We start from the raw sequence: 23,556 nt of genomic DNA, 5'->3' as shown, positions 1-23,556 counted from the left end.
GGATTGGACACTCCTGCTATAGTGCATAATAAAACAAATTGAACATTTCTTTCACTCGATAAACTGAAAATTAAATAATAATAGCCTATTAAGTGAATAAATTAACATCAATACATTCTTTTTATAACTTAAATATTTTGACATTTAACACATAATTGCATTAAAGATGATTGTGAATACATGTATGGCAAGCGCAAGAGCGTGTATAAACTATCAGGCTAATCGGGTATCTGTATGCTATGCTAGTACATACGCTAACTAATACAGACATTAATGGTCATTATAACGTAGTTCAGCATTTATCATAACATGATTTTGTAGTAACGGTAATCAGGCGCTAAAGAGAGTGCCTATTAAAAGTTATTTGTGCCAACGTCCTTCTGGCGGATTCAATTGGCTCCTAGTGGTGAGGTGGTGTCGGAAGAGCTGAAGGTCATAAAAGCTCCCGAACGGCCGTGAAATAAAGTGATGAATAGCCTAGGTCAAACAGCATCAATAAACAACAACAAAAAGAGGTTATGGTATATTTTTTAATAAGGTAATGTCTCAAATTATAATGTAAGAGCCACTCTGTATTCCATGCACTAATGAGAGAATACAATGACACCATAAGCAGGGCTATGAGTTACTAGAACACCTCTTACTGCACTTCAGCAACACTCAACCCTAATCTAACCTCCTGACACCAACAGCAGCGCTTCTCATTACACAGCACTACCACTGAATGAATGTCCTGCATTAATGAAATGGAATTAATCAGAACGAACCGTTGGCATTTGTATTTCCAAGAGCTGACCCTGTGTTAAGGAATGTTGCTTATGTCTTTCCCTCAATGCATTTGTGCTTATGTTCCATATACTTAAAAACTGCAAAAATGGTTAAATGTGACTTACACTGTCTAGATAAGATAAAGAAATATATTGTCAATATCAAAATAATTGAAATTATATTATTTACACTGATTACAAAACAAGGTCCCCATCTCACGTATGAACAAGTGCTGTGCGTCCAGTACTGTGACCACAAAGGGAAGGAAATCCAGATACGAGTTTATCTCTTAAGAGGTATCGGCAATTCAAACCATTTTCGGTCTGCTTAGAAAGGTATTTGGGAACACGGCATACTAATTATCAGGAATGACATTAGTTAATCGGTTATAGAGTCCTTACAGTTTCCTTCTGGAGCATATGAACAATACCGGACCAATAAAAACATCAAATTTCTAAGGTGCTTCAACAGAAAAAGAGGACATTTTTGAAGTTGAATAAAAAAGAAAATGTATTCTTCATGTATAAATAGATGAAAAAGTTATTATAATGACCATAAATAAACAAGAAACCCCCTTCTTGACGGTCATCGTTTACCCTGCACCTTTATGTGATCGGATTACAAAATGGTTCGGTTCAGTTCATCAGTCCACTCGGCCGCGTTCCGAATCCTCATAAACCCTTCTCCTCTTTTAGTGCCCTTTCCACTCGCTCTCTTTCCTTTCAGTGCTAGAAAGGGGAGAAGAGGGAGCGAACAGTCTCCGTGGAGCAGGCGGAAAAGTCTTCAGACTCGGGCGTGGTGGTGGTGGCGGTGGAGGTGGTAGAGGGACATGGACTGGATATTAGGGCTGGAGCAGGAAGTCCAGTGGGCGGCTGGGACGTGGGGTCGAGGTACAGACCGGGGCACAGACGGGGCGTAAAGGCTGGAATGTGGAGGCTACAGGTCGGCTGGGTGGTCCAGGGAGCTGCGCTCACATTCTGGTGGCGTCCTCGTCGGAAAATCTGCCTCTCCTTATCAAGAGCGGTGGTCTGATGGAGGAAATAAGGAATTTTAATGTAAGTTACAATAGATTTTGCCATGCCATTCCAATTCTGTATTATGTCTGAGACAGAATGTCCAAACTCAAAGAAAGTGGATAGTTGTCAAAGCTTGGACATTGTGTCTTTAGAAGACATATATACACTGGAATAATATGATGGGGTGAAAATAATAATAATAATAAATATAAAAACATTTTTGGGTGATCCCTATAATTAAAATTATTTTTAAAAAAAATGACATTTGACAAATTCCTAATAATAAAAAAATAAAAGTAAATACACTATCATTCAAAAGTCTGGTGTCAGTAAGATTTGTTTTTAATGTTTTTGAAGTCTTTAATGCTCACCAAGGCTGCATTTATTTAATTAAAAATACAGTAAAAATGATAATATTGTGAAATATTTTTACAATTTAAAAGAACTGTTTTTAATATATTTTAAAATGTAATTTTTTCTGAAAAAAAAGCTGAAATTTCAGCATCATTACTCCAGTCTTTAGTGTTACGTGATCCTTCAGAAATCCTTCTAATACGCTGATTTACTGCTCAATTTTTTATTATTATTATTATTATTATCAATGTTGAAAACAAATGAGCTGGTTAATATTTCAGCATTATATTTCAGCTAATATTTTAGTTCAGCATTTATTTGAAATAAAGATCTTTTGTAACATTATAATTGTCTTTAGTGTCACTTTTGATTCATTTGATGCAGAATAAAAGTATTAATTTCAAATAAAAATCTTATTTACCCCACACTTATGAACAGTAGAGTACATTTAAAACTAATAAATACATGTAATAAATATATTTATTAAAAGTGAATTTCTACTAAAAAAGCTTTTTTTTTTCTGCACAAGCTTGAAGGTCATGAGAAGCTGGTTAGAAGCAGGACAGTGACACAAGCAGCATGTTCAGGTGAAGAGCACATCAAAATATCGGCACGATGTTGAAGCAGATCATGCACATTCTCTCCACCTGGACTGAGCACGTTCACACACATGGGCTGAATGCCTGCAGATGGCCAGAGCGCAGCAGCCATCTTTGATCATGACATGAGCAGGATTCAGTGCTCACACTGGGGTTCAACAAGACAGGGGCTGGCGTGCTACAGTGGACACATGTCGTTACCTTATCCAAAACATGCCCGGGTTCTGATAGAAATCCAACGACCCTGATCTCTGGATGGAAAAGTCATGGTCGAGCTAAGCGAAGAAAAATCAGTGGAGCTCAATGAACAATGCTCAGATAACATTACAGATACACTCAAATCATCAGCGGTAGTATTCACAGTATATTTCAACTGTCACACATGGTGTCTGGTCTTTAATGTTTATTTCTTAACTTCAGGCATGAGAACAGAAGCTGTGTCTGGTGTCAGTGTGGGCTTACCGTCATGACAGACACTCCTGGGGTGTTGTTGCTGGGTTTGGGCCCGGTGTTAAAGTGCTTCTTGATCTTTCCTGCCACTGACAGCTGGTGCTCGTTTTCTGACAGACCGTCATTCTGAAACAGCCATTGATCTGATCAGTTACTGTAGTTATTAAACAAGAATACTAAAGACTGTGTCATTGTTATAATTTATCAATAAAGATTCATATACAGCCGAGTTTAATCTGAATTACTCACAGTGACCCAGGGATGTTCCAGCACCTGCAGCGCTGTGTATCTCTGATCCACTTCCACCTGCAGCATAGACACGATCAGCTCCTGAGGAGACGGACGGGACAAACAGAGTTAATGCCAAACCCAGATGCCGATAAAAACATATTAATGCTCATGACCTTGAATTGGTGAACGCAATGACCACATTAAACATTATTATTATAAATAATTATAATTAATAACAAATAATTAATAACTAATTAAAATAAATAATTATTATAAATAATATAATAAATAATAATAAGTAGGATTTTAGAGCAAAATAATATGACAATAATAAATAATATATAAGCTTTTTAAAGGAATTCCATTTGATTCTGAACATTCTATATTTCTAAATTAATTTCTCTATAGTGATACACTATTTCCTAGTCAAGAAAATAATATATCACTATAGACAAATTAAAAAAAATCATATTATTTATATAATTTTATTTTGCTTTAAAAAAACATTATTTATTATCACATTATTTTGCTAAAAAAAAAAAATATATATATATATATATTATGTATCATATTATTTTGTTGTTGTTGTTTTCAAAAATTCCGACATATTATTTATTATCATATTAGTTTGCTTTTCAAAAAAAAAACATAATATTTATTATCATATTATTTTCCTTTTTAAAACATATTCCACTTACTTTGGCTGAGTCGGATACATTGTCCCAGTACGGGGGAGGGAATTCTAACTGTCCCAGCAGTATCTGGTCAAACAGAGCTTCTTGATCATCAGTGCTCCTGAAATACAGAGTGCGACTTCAAATATACATCAACAGGGGGAGCTCATGGCATTGCGTTCACGGATAGTACCACAGAAAGCCACAGGGAGACGCAATAACATCTTACATAACCTTAAAGCTTTGATTACAGTACTCAGTGCACTACATACCAGAAAGAATGTATTTAAGAATGAATCTTTGACATGTGACCCACTTTTGTTTTACTGATAAATTCATTGTTTTGATGGTAATTACAGGATTTTTTTTAAACAACATCAAAAATCAAATAAACGTTAAAAAAAAAATATATATATATATATAATCTTGAGCCACATTTTCTCATTCTCACTGAACTTACCCACGAAATGGAGGAAAGCCACAGAGGAGAATATATGTGATGACTCCAGCGGCCCAGATATCTACCTTAAGGCCATACCTGCAATACAGCAAACGAAAGCGTGTTGTTTTAGTTTTATTGCTCTAAATAAAAGAATAATAACAATCACTACTCAATGCTTAATAACTTCACACTAGTCCATGAAAATATCACACATTCACTGAACCAGATTTGTGCAAACATGCTAAAATATTCACCCGGTCTCTGCGATAATCTCTGGTGCTACATATGTGGGTGTTCCACAGACAGTGTACAGGGGTCCGTCTACCACGGTGGCCAAGCCAAAGTCGCCCAGCTTCAGCGATTTGCTTCCGTCTTGATGCTCGTACACCTGTGAATCAAAGTGAAGAGCGATATTAGATCAAGGAGCAAAATCAACCTAGCAATCCTTCAAAGCAATCCCTGAAAATGACATTTCCGACTCTCAAAAATCCCAAGGTGAGCATATGTGCAGATCAGCGTCAAAAATATGCACTCGCTTCAAATAAACAGATATTTGTGCATTTAATGTCTTTAACCTAAATCCCACTGATGCTAAAAAGGAACCGAATCCATTGAGCATCCTAAGCTTGGCTGGCTTTGTGTTTGCTGTTATATAATATGTAAAGTGGTGCGTTATGAAAAAAACCTCATTCTGCATTGCAAGGTGCATTTGACATGCATGCTTCCAGCCACAAGCAATTATCTTCGACACACCAAGAGTGAACGAGTGCATATGTGAGCCAGTGCACGGTTCTTTCCAGTTCCCTGGAGTGCATTTGAGAAACAGAGTCTTATTTACTGCTACCAGAACACATTTTCAATTGTAAGATCCACGGCTTAAAGGGATAGTTCACCAAAAAATGAACATTTTGTCTTTACTTACTCTCCTTCAAGTTGTTCCAAACCTGTATGAGTTTCATTCTTCTGTTGAACACGAAATAAGATATTTAAAGAATGTTGGTAACCAGACAGTTGACAGAACCCACTGACTTCCATAGTAGTAAAAAAATACAATGGAAGTCAATGCGTGCTGTCCACTGTCTGACCAACATTCTTTAAAATATCTCCTTTTGTATTGCCTGGCTATCACCAGACCAAGCTCAATTTAAAATTGAACATTAGTCTGGGGAGTTTGCTATGTATTTCCTACTGCACAAGAGGCGTGATCAACGAGCATTATTCACGCAATTGGATAGTCCTTCAACCAATCAGATCAACGATCCGGGTGACGTACTTTTGCAGAGTGATAAGAAAACTCCAGACAGGTTTAGTTTGTATTGGTTTGTAACACTGATCAGCGGTTTGCAGAAGCAGCAATGGCATCAAGCAATTTTTGCAGGTTGTGCAAAAAAACATGAAAGTGAGTGGTATTTACACCCATTTGAGCGATTTGTTTGCTAAACTAATGAAGTTATTTAGCATCGTTGAGAGGTTAAAAAGGAATTGGATTGACGGTTGTGTGAGAGACGTCATCGTGTTATACCCGCCCAGAGCCACAGAAAGAGCTTTGTACCCGCCAATAGCGAGCAAGGTGGATAAGCCAGTCTGTGATTGGTTCCTGCAAAAGTGTAACAGATGCAGCAGAAATGAATGTACGGGTATCCAGACTGAGTTGCCGGGCGAAATCAAATCACCGGCAGATCAGGCTGGGTTTACCCAGTCTACCTTTGTATTCAACAGAAGAACAAAACTCATGAGGGTAAGAAAATGATGACAGAATTTTCATTTTTGGGTGAACTATCCCTTTAAGGTTTTAATGCACTGGTCCACTTTGAGATTTTGGCCTGTTTTGCCTCCATAACTTGCCTTCTTTCAGACTAGTGGGAAAAAAACATTTTATTACACTATCTATTTGTCCACTTCAAAAGCACGTATCATTTTCCAATCTATATTCTGACGTTTTTACAAAGGGGTTTGTGTATATATAATTTGCCTGATTTATAAAATATAGATATTTTTTTCTGGCAGTTCACAGTATTTTCTGATTTATGGAGTGATAAAAAGTAATTTACACTGTAAAGCTATCTAACTCTAATATGCCAACAAAAAGAAAGAGGAATTTTGAATTTTGGCTTTTTTCAGATTTATGTTCTGGACTTTTATGCAAATGGGTGCATATTTAGTTAGATAATGCCTCATTTGAATATTTATTCATAACATTCAGAAAACTTGTAATATAAAACAATTGTCTTAAATGTTCTGATTAATCAACTGGGGAACTTGAAGTATGGTGATATCTAATAGTTAACAGTATTACCCTATTCACCTGTGGTGTCTTGCCTTAATAAACAACGCTTCCATCTTAAATCAGTAGAGGAAGTGGCTGCGTATCAGCCATTGATTCATGAATGATGCTCTGGTAAAAGGTTCATACGAGAACAGCACTGGAGAACAGTACAGTCTGTGAACTGTCAATGTGTGAGTCACATCTCAGTTCTTCCGCTGCAGAAGTGATATCACACGTATACAGTCAGTCAGTAGGTGGCTGGTCTAGACTCAGTCAAAGAGCTCACAGCAATCATCTCTCTTTCTCCAAACACTCTTATATAGTTCCAGCCCACAAGACCTATGAGTTTCATCCCTTCCTTCCCTCTACACAACACGTACACACAGGAACACACGTTTGTGGAGGCTGGTGATCTTTAGGATGTGATAACAACAGCGCTTGAGTGCTAGACATGTGATATTTGCTCAGGATGTCATTCTCAGAAGTATGTTTTGGAAAGGAAGGAAAGAAGGAACGATGCATGTTGATATCTTACCAAAAGGTTCTCTGGCTTGATGTCTCGATGAACGATGTTAAGGCTGTGTAAGTACTTAATAGCATTGGCCAGGTTGTACAGCATGCCACTGGCGTCCCGCTCAGTGTATCTGTTGGCGGAGGTGATGGCATCAAAAAGATCTCCTCCCTAAAAATAAGAACAAAGTAAGAAATTGAGTAGTCGTCTTCACTGTGTTAAATATGCATTGATTCTTATTAATGCTACTAAAGCTATTCAAGTATTTTATTTTATTTTTGTTATTTGATTAACATTTACAGCTTAAACGGCAGGTACATCCGATTTCTTTCCCAACTGTTTAGGTTAACTGACTGTGTCTACGTGATTAATCGCCATTTTGACATATTTTTGTGTGTATTTGATTTGAGCGCGCTTGTGTCAGTCATCGCGAGTACAGCACTGAGTTCTTATTGCGCTTAATAGCAGCTGGTTTGCGTTTTTTGCGTTAAAAAACACAAGATGCAGGGCAGTGGAATGGGGAAAAAGGCAAGGTCTCGAGACTCATTTTTAGCTTGATTGCCACATTTTCAGAATGTACGAGAATGCATGCGCGAGACGCAAGGGGTCAAAGACGTCTGTCTTGCGCATTTTAAATAAAAAAACAAAGGGAAAGCAGCGCAAAAATACATTCTGTGTGAACGGCCCCTAAATCATTTTAACATCTTCTCATTCAAGCATTTTCAAGCACATTTGCTTATCTACGGTATTAGAAGAAAAAAAAATCAGACGGAGAATCTCACCTGCGCATAAGCAACTTCTTTCCACTTGACTGGTTAGACTCTCAACTTACTCCACCCACACATGTACAGTGGAGAAAATGTCAGAGACAGAGACTGTTATCTCTAATATCTATCCTTAAAGAAGTTAAAATTTGCAGTATGGGAATGAAAATGGAATTAACGCAGATGTAACCTGCAAATCGATGGACGGATGAATAAATCGAAAGTAGATCTGTACAATAAATCAATTTGCGACATGGTATGTGAATATTAAAGCGCAAAATGACTGCTATATAAATAATCTGCTTGTTCTGCATGTGTGTGTGTGAATGAGCTGCGCCGTTTCGTCTACTACATACTCAAGTACGCGTGACGCTCGTGGTGTTTTCGGTGTCTGCCGTCTCACACTATGAGGACGTGAACACATGAGCATCTCCAGAACTTCTCTGAGAGAAGGCTTAATAAACATTTTGATCATTTTATTAGAGAAAAACTATTGTCGAATACACTCTGAAACTCAAAGGTCTTACAACCCCTCAAAATAAAGGTTTGGTTTAACTTAAAGAAATTATGACAGAAATATATTACTATTACTATATTGTACAATATTATGTACTTTATTATTTATACATTATAATTTTTGTCCATGTTTTAACTTAAATCTCTAAAATAAATAAATAAAAAGAATAAAAGTTGTTACATTCTCATTTGATTACATTTTAAAACATTAATTAAATTGTTAGTTTTATGCATTCATTTGATTAACACAGTTTTTGATAATATATTTGTATTAAATCCAAAAAAGAAAAATTAATTTTCTGAATAAAATACATTTCATGGGACTCTATTATTCTTTAAAAAATGATAAAAACATGTTTAGACATTAGACATGTTTTTAATGATTGAAATTTGAAAAAACATAAATGGTTTCAAGTTTGTTATAATAAAGCATTTGTTCAACCAAAAAATAAAGCAATGTGGTATTTCCACATTCACAAAATGATCTACATCACAAGAGTTTTCTTGAGGTCGAGCAGTTTATACACAGCAAGCAGAAAGTTCATGGTGGCCTGGTTTGCCGTTCGTGTGGCAGAAATCCCCTCAAAGAGTCGAGTAAGTAGAACAGCAGCTTAAAATAACGCTCGGTTCAACACAGCCAGCACAACTGCACAAGGCAGCCATTACATGGACCCACCAAGAGCTAAAATTCATCCGGACTCAACTCCGTAACTGGAGTTTCGATTTCCATTAGTTTTCACCTCAGGTTTGAACAGGTGCATTAAAATGCTATAGTACACACCTTTACAAGCTCCATGACGAGGTAGAGTTCACTGTAAGTGTCCATTTCCTCAATCAGCAGCACAATGTTTGGATGTTTCACTCTTCTTAGGATAGCCACCTCATTCTGGATCATATGCTCCTGTGCAGGAGAAAAAAATCAGAATAAAAATGTATTGCATAAATCTTCATAAAAATAGAAATATAAGCATTTTATTGACAATATCACAATGCTTCCATATCTCACCTTCCCTCTGCATTTGCCTTTGTTGATGATCTTCAGAGCGTACGCCCTGCCAGTCGAGTGCTCCACGCACTCATGGACCACCGCAAAATTCCCGTCTCCGATCATTCGTCCGACTTTGTACCGATCTGAAATGGAGCTTGGGACTGTGGGTATCGGCGTCTCCTCCAAGGGCTCGGCTGCAGACGGTAAGGAAGAAAATTAGAGCAAGACTGAGTGGGCCTCATTCAGAATCTGTTTTTATGACTGAAATCTCTGTAGGCAGTTGAGGAATTTGATTCCAGACCAACATTCCTAGTCTGAGAATCTCTTTGAATGCAGCTCAAAGAACAAGACGATAAACATTCATCCGGTTCACACCTCATGCGTCTTTCATTAAAGCGTTATAGTCAGCTACACCATGTACACTGAAGCGGAAATGATTGTATAATGAACGCCTATGCAAAGCCTTCAGTGTTGACCTTCACTGCAGACACACTCTTGAGACACTGAGCAACTATAAAGCTTTCATTAGTAAAGGGCCTTCTCATTAATAAATTCATCAACCTGCCATATCTGCATAAGATCACAGTTCTTGAACAGCACAAATTTAGGCCTTGATCTCTTTGTAAGGAAGTCTGAATACATGTATATTGCATGATCATGCATAATGGTCGATTGACTGCCATGCTTAAAGGAATAGTTCACACAAAAATGAAAATTATCACATCTGTGAATGGTGCTCCACACCAGGGGGTTAATAAATGCCTTCTGAAGCGAAGTGATGGGTTTTTGTAGGAAAAATATCCATATCGTATTTATAAGAAAAATATTGTACCTAAAAATATAAACTATAATAACTGGCCATATGCAAGTCGAGTTCTGGTGGAAGAGTGACCTCTGACCCAATGTATGACGTAGGAGTTGTGTAAGCTTAGACGCTTTTTGTGGTTCAAACAAATAGGGCTGGGCAACAAACTCAAGCTCTTCATCCTCTGACATTTCTCTTTAAAAAGTCTCATTTTAGACTTTAATTTGTGACCGGTGTTTTGTTTTGCTCTATCCTCTGCTCTTCGCCAATACGTCATTCGTTTGGTCAGAGGTCACTCTTCCAGAACTAGACTCACGTTCAGCCCCTGACGGAAGCCAGTTATCATAGTTTATTAAGTTTTAAATATGGATATTTTTCTTACAAAAACTCATCGCTTTGCTTCATAAGGCATTTATTAAAGGGTTAGTTCACCAAAAAATGAAAATTCTGTCATTAATTACTCACCCTCATGCCGTTCCACACCCATAAAACCTTCATTAATCTTCGGAACACAAATTAATATATTTTAGTTGAAATCTGATGACTCTGTGAGGCCTCCATAGGGAGCAATGACACTTCCACTCTCAAGATCCATAAAGGTACTAAAAATATATTTAAATCAGTTCATGTGAGTACAGTGGTTCAATATTAATATTATAAAGTGACGCGAATTTTTGGTGCGCCAAAAAAACTTATTTAGTGATGGCCGATTTCAAAACACTGCTTCAGGAAGCATCGGAGCATAAATGAATCAGTGTGTCGAATCATGATTCAGATCGCGTGTCAAAATGCCAACGGCGGAAATCACGTGACTCTGGCGCTCCGAACAGCTGATTCGACACACTGATTCATCTGTGCTCCGAATCTTCCTGAAGCAGTGTTTTGAAATCATCCATCATTAAATAAGTCGTTATTTAGTTTTTTTGGCGCGCCAAAAATATTCCCATCGCTTTATAATATTAATATTGAACCACTGAACTCACACAAACTGATTTAAATATGTTTTTAGTACATTTATGGATCTTGAGAGAGGAAATGTCATTGCTCCCTATGATGGCCTCACGGAGCTATCGGATTTCAGCAAAAATATCTTAATTTGTGTTCCGAAGATTAACGAAGGTCTTATGGGTGTGGAAAGACATGAGGGTAAGTAATAAATGACAGAATTTTCATTTTTGGGTGAACTAACCCTTTAACCCCCTGGATCCATGTGGATTACTTTTATGATGGATGCACTTTTTTGGGCTTCAAAATCTCAAGCTCCATTCACTACCATTATAAAGCTTGGAAGAGCCAAGATATGTTATAATATAACTTCGATTGTGTTCGTCTGAAAGAAGATAGTCATCTAGGATGCATTGAGGGTGAGTAAATCGTGGGATCATTTTTGGGTGAACTAACCCTTTAACAGTCTAAACCTAGTGATGCTATTGTTAACTAAAACTGAAACTATAAAAATAGTTTTTGTGCTAAAGCTAAAGAATAAAACAACTTTAGTACACAAGGCAAAATTTAAATTTCTGTTTACATTTTTCAAGTACTAATATTACAAAAACTGAAATAAAAATAATTTAAAGCAAAATAGAAACAATAAAAAAAAAACTAAATAATAAAAATGACAAACGCACATGTCAAAAGTACTCAAATTTATACAACAAAATATAAAAATCTCATTCAAAATATTAAAAAATACTATAATAGTATATGAATAATACTAAAATAATACTGTCCAAACCAGCTTCGTGCGATCTCTTACCATCGCTCACAGAGCCTTCCTCCTCATCCATACTGCAGACTTTGGTAGAGGCCAGAGACGCAGAGGAACCGCTGTGCTGGGATCCCTGTGAGAAAGACAAGATGCTATTAAACCAGAAACCAACTACATTGCAGTACATGTTCAGTGTGTGTGTGAGAAATAACTCCAAAAACCACCGACAAACACCTAACTTCAAAAATACTGAATCTGAGAAACGGCTCCCTGGGTATTTCGCTCACTTTCTACCTGTGCTGGATATCCTCAATCTGCCGCGTGTGCTATTCCCGTCAAGAGACGGTCGGCACCCTCGGGACACAATCCTCATTCTCACTTTTAAACACAGCAGTACCGTGTTAGGACAAAGCCAGTTAGCGCATCACTGTTTCTTTGCTGGTTTCCATGGCAGCACCAAGTGTGAGCGGAGTTGCTGGCTGTGCTGTAAATTGGTTTTCGCTCCCGGTTGCCGCCAGTCAGGGTGCAGGGACCCTTTCAAGTCCACGCGGAGTGTAATTGGAATGATGTCTCCGGGAGCACCACGCTTTCCCGACTACTGGGAGAACTCAAATGGATTTGATTGGACGGTAGCGGAGCGCGAGTGCTGCCCCGGTCGCACCTCTGAGGGACGGCGGCGGTGTAAGGAGCTGCTAATGGCGAGAACGAAGCGCAGATAAGCCGAGACGAAACAGTGGATGGGTCAGGGAGGGTCAGCACTCCTACACACACTGTTTGATAATGTCAGTTTGAGTGGATGCATATGAGACGGGCAAGGCAGGGCTGTTGTTTAAGTGTCATCAGAAACAGTTTTGACTCGAGAGAGTATGAGTGTGCGCGCGCGCGCGCGTGTATCCGCATCCTTTTTCTATTTCATTCAGATCACAGTTTGTCCTGGCTCTATCAAAACTCTTGTTACCATGGAAACTGTTGGAGTGTACTAATAATATTTTCCCTCTGCGAGACAGGAAGCAGCCTGAGACGAGCCCATATAAGGCATCTTCCTGTTTCCTGGCTAGGTCAGATCACTCCAAACAGATTTTCACAGATTTTCTGTGCTCTTTCTCGGGAGCGAAAACAAACAAAACGTATTCAGTCCTTTATTCTTTTTGATTTGCCTCTCATTTAATTTTAGAATCCACTTATCAATATTACGTTATGTTATATCCATGTGCACATGCAAATGTAAGTAGGCCTACTCAGTTCCACAATAGTCTGTTATTCAGCATCTGGGCAATTATGGTGCTCATAGCACAAATTTACCTCAATGATCCCCAATTTAGTGTCGCAGTAACACTATCAATCCATTCTTTATAAGTGAAACAATTAACAGGCTCAGCATCAATAACAATGACGCATTATTACATTTTAAGGTCACTCTTGTCATTTTTGTTGCAGACTAATTACATAATGGCTCGAATGACTGATTTAATGCCTGGGATTATTTTGTTTTGTGGAGATTGTGATGCAATGGGGAAATTTAATGCAATGGCCGGACAGGATCCTGCTGTTTTCATCAGAATCGCTGCTACTCATTCCCTCGCTCTGGAATCTCTGAGGTTTTGGGGAAGAGATGTAGACATGCTTCTTAGCTGCAACTCCATAAGAGTCACTTCAGGGCATTTGGTAATTACACCTGTAATCTTACTAACTCTACGACCGACCACATTCATTTGTTCTTGAAATGCAGGACCATCATTAACGCTAATGATTGTGCAGTGCAAAATACAAAATTTGGGATAAATTAAATGTGATTAAAGTAACTCTGAACCAAACAGACCCAAATAGTCGAAAAGATTTTGTAAAGAACACCCAGTTGAACTAATATTAGATAAAGAGACTTACTGTTTAATGTATTTAGCATCTTCAATCATACGTGCGTGATGGAATGGTTTCATGACATGCTTTATGGAAAATAAACATAATTCTAGACAACACATTAAAAACAATGACCAGAAAATGACATGATATTCTTTTCCTACACATGAAAACCTCTAAGAATTATGATACAAAACTAATAGAAAAACAGAGATAACTGCATGATTGACAATAAAGCAAAGATATACAGGACAATAACTGCGCAGAAACAATAAGGTACAACAAACAACAAAAAAATGAGAACCAATGGAACACAAGAGGACTGAAAACTACTGCACAGACAGAGAAAAAGATGTAATATTTACATGGTATCAGACAGAATACAAGATGTCTATATTCTGAAATGAATAAAAAGTGACCAGTTAAAGGAATAGCTCACTCGAAAATGAAAACACTTGACTTGAGACTATTAATTTGTAAATCAATGTTTATGGAATGAATGAAAACACATGCACACAATGTCATTTAAACATCGAAAAATGAAAAAATACAGGTGAAAAAACACCAAAGGAAAATGTGAGGAGCATGCAACCCAACAGACAGTTTGAGGAACATCATTACATAGAGAATGTGTTTTTATGAAAATCTGACCACACCCACAGGATGTGGAACGAAGAACAGGAATCTTTGTCCATCACAAGAACGAAATAAGAAAAAGAAGGAATCCTGCTTCCCGTTTGCTACCTCAAATCTGAAAACAGGTGCATTCTCAATTCAATCCTGAATAGCACTCAACTTTGATACAGAGAGACAGGTGTGATTTTAAGAATGATGCTGAGCTTAATGGCCTCACTTTTCATGTTACGCAACACACAAAACACAGCCTCCCTACTTAACCAACCATACAAAACTGACAAACAAAATCTCCATTTAATCTCAGCTTTGATACAAATGAAATTGTAACCTCATTTATCTCGATCCCACCTTGTTTACCCTGACTGAGATGGATTAGCACGCTACGAATCAAGTTTCATTCCTGTTTTAGATGTGTTTTGACATGGATTAAAAATGTATTTGTCGCCATTGCATCAATTGTTCCATATTCTTCCCTAGAGAAATGGAGGGTTCATGGAAAAAAAGGGGATATGCCTAAGGATACAGAGGCCACACACACACGTATATATTCCCAGTATAGAGCCTCCACTCTTGTGTGCCTCATTTCTGAAAGTGGGTCATGCATAGAATCCAATTCACAGCCCAGGCTTGAGCGGTAAAGCTAATTAATAATAAATCAGTAGTAATGATCAGTGTTTAAATCATTCAAGTGGAAGCAGTAAGGTCATTTAAAACTGTAGCATAAGCAATCAGACATGGATTATAATGGGTAATTTTGGATTTTCAGGAGAATGTATTGCTAGCGGAGAACTGCTGTAATCACACACATTAGCAGTGTATTTGCGTACACTGCGAGCTAATTGACTAACCAAACCACAAAGCAGCAATAACAACATTCGGAGACTCATATAAATTCATAAGCCAGATAAAGAAGTGCCTGCTTCTTCCGAGCCATTTGGAGGGAACATTCAGTTCTTTTGCATTTGTATCATATTTATGTAAATGTTTTTTCTCCCTCCTTCATTCACAGAACTCCACTGGAGGGAGGAGGGGTGGGGTTCAAAGCCTGACCCACTTATGCAGGAGATGGTTGTAAAGACGCTGAGATGCGTCTCTGCTTTGGGCAGATCTGACTGTCCCAAATTCTCATTCTGCAACAGCAATGAGCTAAGCCATCTGACAGAATCAAACCGCAGAGAGATCATCCAACTTCAAGAGCTCAGACTGCGGTGCGAGATGACTGAAAAGTATGAGGAGAATCTGAGAGTCTTTCCTAGTGGGTGGAGGGCGAACACAAAGCGCCGAGCACGTCTCTGTCTCTCTGCCGGCACGTCGACTCAATCGCTTTTAGAACCATTAAAAGTCAAGACTCTTCCACAAGAGGAAGTTTAGCCAATTCTATTCAAATCTGGAACAAATTCGAATATATAAAAAGTTGTACTTTCTCTTAAAGGTGCAGTCAAAAATTTTTTGTTTATATTAATGAGGATTCAATGTCATTTTCAGTTTTCAGCTACAGTGCTACTGTAGAAACACCCTTTTTATAGTAAACAATTAATTTATTCTCTGAGCGAAATTATTCGATAGGGTCACAAAGAAAAAATCATGTGATTATGTGATCTCAACATGGTGGAACCAATATGGCAAACCATGTAAAATAACGTTTATTATACTACTTGCTTTTATTATGGTTCTGAATATGACTGGTATCTTCCTATATGCGTGTACATGAATAAAATAAAAATATAATAATATAGTTTTTTTTTATGGGTTAACCTTAAAGGGATAGTTTGTAACCAAGCAGATCTCACCCCGGATTGAGTACCATAGTATTTTTTTTCCTACTATGGTAGTCAATGGGGGGCGAGATTTGCTTGGTTACAAACATTATACCAAATGTCTTCCTTTGTGTTCAGCAGAACAAAGAAATGTATACAGGTTCACTGTCAGAAAAAAAGGTACAGTGCTTGTCACTGGGGCAGTACCCTAAGGTACAAAAGTGAAAAGGTACATCTTTGTACCTTCTTACCCCTAAATGGTGCACATTAGTACCTTAAAGGTACATATTAATACTTTAAAAGTACATATTAGTACCTTTGTACCTTAAGGTACTGCCCCAGTGACAAGCACCGTACCTTTTTTTCTGACAGTGTTTGGAACATAAATGATGGCAAAAGTTTCATTTTGGGGTGAACTATCCACTTTTTAGTGGGGTCCACTTTTAAGAGAAAGCACTATCTAAAGGAAAGAAATGAGAACATGTTGCACATTTAAAGTAAACCAGTCGCTTCTCTATGAGCCTTTACCATCAGAACCTATTTAAGGTCAGAGGAAAGCACCAGTTTGATAGTGGCTAAGAGTTTTTGATTAATCCATACTGGATCAATATCAGCACGTGATTTCACTGGCTGTAAAACAGAACTTTAACTGCCTGCAGCTGGATCTGAACATTTGGATGCTGTAGTAGTGCATTTTAGTCATGGAGAGCTAAGAAGAGAAAGGAAGACTCTTAAGAGAGAGACAGCAAGACAGTCAAAGTAATCACTAGGATTTAAGGCTCATATTATAATCTAAGAGAGAAACTCTGGACTGGGAAGGAGAAGTTGCTACTGCATTAAACCTCTTTACATTAGTCTATAAATTGCAGGATTAGAGACACTTTGATCTGGTCACGTGCACAAACTCCTCCCACTCGCAAACAAACTAGCCTCTGAAACCAAATGGCAATGCGTTTCTTGGTGGGAAAAAAATAATAAATAAACACTTTCTGGTGAGTTGCATGTTCCTTCAACAGCATGTATGCATGCAATTTCTCTTTCTCCGCTAAACAGTCTCAATCAGGATCCAAAATTAGCACTCGCCAAGCACCAAATGTGAACAAAAAGTGGTTTTGGTGAGTAAATAAAACATTATTCGCCAGTGGGCAGGTAATAATATTAGAAACCGCAGTATATTACATGATTTGAAACAAATCCTAAGAATTATAGTCATATTCTCAATGATGTGACTGATTCAATCAATTAAAAACGTGCATGTCTTTAACTCACTTGTACTTCAGTATTTTTCTTCAGAACTCCATGTGGTGACACTTGTCAGCATATTTCTCACATTAAGTAAAAAAAAGAAAATAAATTATTACAAATAAAATCACGAATATGATGCTGCAAGTGACACAACTTGCTCTACCTGTCAATCCGTGAGGAAAAAATGCTAAAAACCAAAATAAAATATTTTTTTAAAAATACAAATCATGAAAAATACAGCCTCGTGGGTAAGAAATATTTATAGTACTTGTTGTCTCGCCATTGGCAGATAATGGCAAAAGTTAATTTTGGATCCTGGTCTCAATGTTACTTGATGATTGCTGCTCTACTACAAGCAGAGTCAAGCTCAAAGTCCACTAGAGACAGAAAGAGCACATCAAATCTCCAAAAGTGTTGGCCCAGACTAAGGAATGACTGTGGATCATAGCGCCACTTTGAAGAAGTGGGGAAGTTAAGCTGTGCTGTCAATGATGGCCTTGTCCATTTCCTGAGAACATAGAAGGAGCGCGTTATATAGAGCCCGAGATGGTGGCGGAGGGCAATAGGGTGTTCTATCTAAGTGGAGATGGGTCTGAACACTCAAATCACACCATATACTGGATAAACACTGTATAAAGGACACAATTTAACACAATAGAATTGAGGTTAGATGAGAGATATCAAATGCACCAGATGGACAGCAGAGGTTTATGTTTATATGAGCTAATGTAAAAACTTGGCCTGTGAGTGTGTATTAGGGTGATTGAAAAGAGAATGTTGTCTTACCCTGCGTTTCTTCAAGCTCCCTGGGCTGGTGGGGGACGGACTGGGCGACTTTGCAGAATGGGGTGTGGACAGCTGACTAGCTGGGGTCCCATTCACTACAAAGGGAAATAGGAAAAATGCTTGAGTTCATTAAAAAAAAAAAAAGTGCACAAAGTTAGTGAATGAAGCTCAGCAAATATTCCAAGAGCCCCCAGGAGAATGCCAGTGCTCTTATATTCAAGGAGTGAGATTTTCAAAAGCCTGTCTGTGAGTAAGAAGAGAAGAAATCGCCCACACAGCTGCTACTGCTTCCCACATTCGCATCCCTAAACAAATCCTCTTTGGATAGAGTGCCACACACCCAGTGGCACAAATCCCTCCGTTTCTACACACTCACATCTTCCAAGGCCCATCAGTCATGGTATGACTGAGAAGACCGAACACTCAGTCAACACCAAGCTGATTCATATTTACAGGCTACAGCCTATATTTGCTGATACAGATTAGGAAGCATCTCATGCCAGTTAAACACTCTCTCATATGTTACAATGTCACCAGGACATAAAAAAACACCCATTGTCAAAACAGCAATTTATACAGACCATCAGAATTGAAATAGTATAGCAAAAATAAACATTAGATTTGTAACAGCAACATATTCTTTCTTATTCACTTCTTATAAAAGCAGCAGCTATGAGCGTATGAATGAATGGAAAAGGTCAAAGTTTGTAGTGAAGTTATAAAAATAAATCAATGTGTTTTCATGCAATGAATTTTTAAATACATATACATTCTAAAATATTAATTATAAACTAGGCCAAACTAATTATGTCAGATGCTACTGTCAAAAATTAAAAAACACCATATATATAATATAAAACACTGGAAACATATAGCCTATATATGTCTACATGTAGTAAAATGCTTAAAATGACACGAGGGATGACATAAACATTCTAAATTCTCATTAATTTACAGTCTAGTGATAAATTGTACATTTCTAAACTATTTTATTTTGTAGCAGACAAATATGGGAATATCATATCAAGTCTGAGAGAAAAACAACTCAGTTAAAGACATTTAAACAAAATGTTTCAACACTACTTGGTCTCCTCTATAAAGACTAACTAAATTAGAAATCAATACCATACTGATTCACATATAAATGAATCCACATCAAAGAAAAATCCTTCTGGCATCAAACCCAGCTGAATAAACATCACTACCAAACTCTGTTCATTAAAAGCCAGCTTCCGTTGTCTCCGCAAAAGAGCACTGAATCCGCCTCTCCTACCTTCGTATTGCAGCATCTTGAGACACAGTGCTATTCCAGGGGGCAGAAAGCAGCAGCACTCGCCGAGCGCGGATTCCAATGAATGGAGCGGCGGAGAGCAGAGCGGAGTACAGAGCGTGAGCCGCTGCTCGCTCATTGGCTCGCAGTCTGCTTGCGTAGCTGTGACGCGCGCCTGAGCCAGTGCAGTACGGTAAGTGGGAGGCGCGCGGGCTGAGGTAATGGTGGAAACGCGCCGAATATTCTCACCGACAGACCTTTAATGGCACTCGAACCACGGCCAGATACAAACATAAACACTACCGTATTTTAACATGGAATAGTAATTTCTAAGGTCTCGCACCTTATGTGTATTCAAAAATAATGTCAAATGACCAATTCTCTTCAATTAACCTACTTAAAATGAGGCGTTATTTAGTTGGTTATTATTTGATCTCAGGTATTTATTCATTAACTCAGTTATGTATTATTTGTTTTCAGGCATTTATATAATTATTTACTTATTGATTCATTTATTCGGTGTCTGAATAACACCAAGTAGCTGAATAAGATGTTTTAAAAAGCTTTTAAAAAGTGCTTCTTTATGAAAGCAATTTGTCAGCATGACCCTGTGTGATCAATGTGGTGTTTACAGGAAACAGATAAAGATCAGTTATAGCTTGTTAGATTTCAATACTTTCAGCATTCAGTCTACTATTATTGAAAGTGATTAATTCTAAATAGCTTCCTGCCAAAAACAAACCCATTGAACTGAAGAGTTTTTGAGTTCACCAAATTCTCTTTGAAATGCACGCGGTGAGTGTGTTTACAGATTTTGCTATACTTGTGAGGTTAAAATCTTGGAATTTTTCCTCATAAATATAGTGAAATTTGTGATTTGAAAAGGTATTTAAAAGGCTCTAATCATCCAAATCATATTTTGCTTTGAATATGAGGCTTGTATAAAGGCCAAATTTTCATCTCAATATAAAAACCACTTCATCTATGTCTTCACTAATATGTAAAATTTGTGTGTGTGTGTGTCAGACTGGGGGGAAGAAGTACAGTCATTAGCACAATCTGTGGTGCTTCATTAATTTGATGCAAGTGATGCTTCACAGACACACTCATCACTGTTTTATTTTGGGGTTAGTTCTCCAACACGTTCTCAAAGTTCCCAGTCAGAAATGGCAACAAGCTGTCCTACCCCCTGAGACGAGGGTATCCAAATATCCTTAAACCCTTTTTTGGGAGATCAAAGTACGTCTAAAGCAAGTTATATTCAAAACTGGATTGGGTTGGGCACCAAGTATCAGTTCAAGAATAACTGATTCTGAAAAATATTCCTCATATTATCACAACCTGAATAATGTTTTCGTTATGAGCGTAAAGTTTGACAGCTCAAATGTATATCCATTTTCAAATATCCCGTTCATAACCCAACCTGCTGAGGTTGAATCTATTCCCCCTTCCAGCACTCCCCTATAAATACACAAGCCTAAATGACTGCATCTATAGAGGATGTTACAGCATTGCAGGAGACTACTGGGAGAATGGCCATATTTTATGTACTGTATGGGATATGAGTTCAGCATGGTTTATAATACAAACATAAATTTAGATAGTGAAAAGAGAAAAATGACTCTGAGTTTGCTCTTGTGTAACATGCTCAGCTGTGGGAGGATGGATCCAGTGATGTGACCTCTCTCATCTCTCCTCCTCTATCTCTCTCTCTCTCTGCTGTTTACTTCTCTCTTTTTCACACCAGGTGCAGTTTGGTCCGCTGTTTGCATCTGACCCTTTGTCCATAATTCAAAATGAGAATATGATTCAAAAGGGACTGTAAAAGAGGCACAGCATCCTCCCCTGACATACCCCTGTCCTGATCTAACACTCCCACTACAGATGAACAGAAATAACCTCTGAATATGAATGACTTATGATCAGTCACAGAAGAGATGATTATGTTTGCAGGGATTTTAATTGATTACATTTTTTTATTAAATTCATCACACAAACATGAGCATAGAAAAGCCTGAAGGACAGTTCAAAAGACATTACTGATGCAGATGAGTAAATCACTGAATAGACATTACAGAAAAAAGTGGCTTTATAAATCAATAGCAAATATGAGATGTTCCAAAAAAAAGAGAGAGAGAGAGAGAGAGAGAGAGAAATGATAATGGAAATATAATTTACATGGCATAAGAATGAACATATTATATGTTTATACACAAATTATGTAATACACTATATATAAACACACTACTGCATTATTGAAGTATATGAAGCATCCAGATAGTTGTTCTGTCTGTCTTCTGGGGCGCTCTGCTCTGAGTACATTCACGAAAGCGCATCTGTCTCACAGTGGATATCATTTTTAATGAAATTTCTATTTATGGTGCATCTATGTGATATGCACAACAGGCTTTCAGAGAGAAGATAGACAGAGTTGACCAGGATACAAGTAATATCAGTCTCTATGCAATAAGGGCTACGAAAAAAATGTATTCCACTAACATGCAAACAAACATGACTTTTCATACGTTTCATAGTCAATATTATGCATCTGTTTAGACTTTTCTTTTGAAATAGCATTCCCATTGTAGACTCCAATAATTGGCATGATTAGTATAATAACAACATTACAATATCCAAAAAAGATAACTACCTAACATTATTTTGAAATTTGTTGGAACTGGGCTTCTTATCTGTTTTCTGATGGATCATTTAAAGGTGCCCTAGAATCAAATTTAATTTATCTTGGCATAGTTAAATAACAAGAGTTCAGTACACGGAAATGACATACAGTGAGTCTCAAACTCCATTGTTTCCTCCTTCTTATATAAATCTCATTTGTTTAAAAGACCTCCGAAGAACAGGCGAATCTCAACATAACACCGACTGTCACGTAACAGTCGGGATCATTAATATGTACGCCCCCAATATTTGCATATGCCAGCTCATGTTCAAGCATTAGACAAGGGCAGGACGTCTGGATGTGCACAGCTGAATCATCAGACTAGGTAAGCAATCAAGAACAACAGCAAAAAATGGCAGATGGAGCAATAATAACTGACATGATCCATGATAACATGATATTTTTTGTGATATTTGTAAATTGTCTTTCTGAATGTTTCGTTAGCATGTTACTAATGTACTGTTAAATGTGGTTAAAGTTACCATCGTTTCTTACTGTATTCACGGAGACAAGACTGTCGTTATTTTCATTATTAAACACTTGAAGTCTGTATAATTCATAAACACAACTTCATTCTTTATAAAGTGTGTAACGTTAGCTTTAGCCACGGAGCACTATCAAACTCATTCAGAATCAAATGTAAACATCCAAATAAATACCATACTTAAGCGATTAGACATGCTGCATGACGAACACTTTGTAAAGATCCATTTTGAGGGTTATATTAGCGTGTGAACTTTGTTTATGCTATTTAAGGCAAGCGCAAGCTCCGGGGGCGAGGCGCGTGAGCATTTAAAGGGGCCGCAGCCTAAATCGGCTCATATTTAATGATGCCCCAAAATAGGAAGTTAAAAAAAATAATAAAAAAAAATCTATGGGGTATTTTGAGCTGAAACTTCACAGACACATTCAGGGGACACCTTAGACTTATATTACATCTTTTAAAAAGACGTTCTACGGCACCTTTAAAAACAATAATGCTAATATTGGCCAATACCTTATATTTTGTGCAATTCATTCTGACCTTGCATATAAAGTCAAAACATTCACAACTCATTTTACTTAGGACATTCTGAGTAAAACGGGGGGAAATAGGGTGGGACTTTATTTTATTCATTGGGAATTGAGTCGGAAAAGTGGGTGTTATCCCATAAACTGACATTGAAATTAACCAGCATTAGATTAGAATGCTAACTCTCATTACTTACAACAGCAGCCTGAAAAATGTTCCTG

At 37.5% G+C, this 23,556-nt stretch overlaps 1 protein-coding gene across 8 annotated transcripts in view; it reads right to left on the bottom strand.

Annotated features, from left to right (window-relative positions):
- Positions 1-551: 551 nt before the first annotated feature.
- Positions 552-23,556, bottom strand: part of dclk1a (doublecortin-like kinase 1a) — an 81,352-nt gene continuing 58,347 nt past the window's right edge. For 2 of the 8 annotated variants that reach the window (XM_067399201.1, XM_067399199.1), the window contains 11 exons: positions 18,374-18,468; positions 12,141-12,225; positions 9,598-9,773; positions 9,373-9,492; positions 7,336-7,482; positions 4,789-4,922; positions 4,553-4,630; positions 4,117-4,213; positions 3,437-3,517; positions 3,200-3,313; positions 552-1,796 (listed from right to left, as the gene is read on the bottom strand). In XM_067399201.1, coding sequence (XP_067255302.1) covers positions 1,497-1,796; positions 3,200-3,313; positions 3,437-3,517; positions 4,117-4,213; positions 4,553-4,630; positions 4,789-4,922; positions 7,336-7,482; positions 9,373-9,492; positions 9,598-9,773; positions 12,141-12,225; positions 18,374-18,468 — 1,427 coding nt within the window. In that variant the 3' untranslated portion in view covers positions 552-1,496. Of the gene's footprint in view, positions 1,797-2,938; positions 3,013-3,199; positions 3,314-3,436; positions 3,518-4,116; positions 4,214-4,552; positions 4,631-4,788; positions 4,923-7,335; positions 7,483-9,372; positions 9,493-9,597; positions 9,774-12,119; positions 12,226-18,373; positions 18,469-19,646; positions 19,704-23,556 lie in introns of those variants that run through there. The other 6 variants (XM_067399207.1, XM_067399205.1, XM_067399203.1 and 3 more) reach the window with 6 other exon arrangements.

Source organism: Chanodichthys erythropterus, chromosome 10 (genome assembly GCF_024489055.1).
Source record: "Chanodichthys erythropterus isolate Z2021 chromosome 10, ASM2448905v1, whole genome shotgun sequence".
NCBI lineage: Eukaryota > Metazoa > Chordata > Actinopteri > Cypriniformes > Xenocyprididae > Chanodichthys > Chanodichthys erythropterus.
Note: the sequence above shows the minus strand (reverse complement) of the source record. Positions and strands in the feature narration are given on the sequence as shown.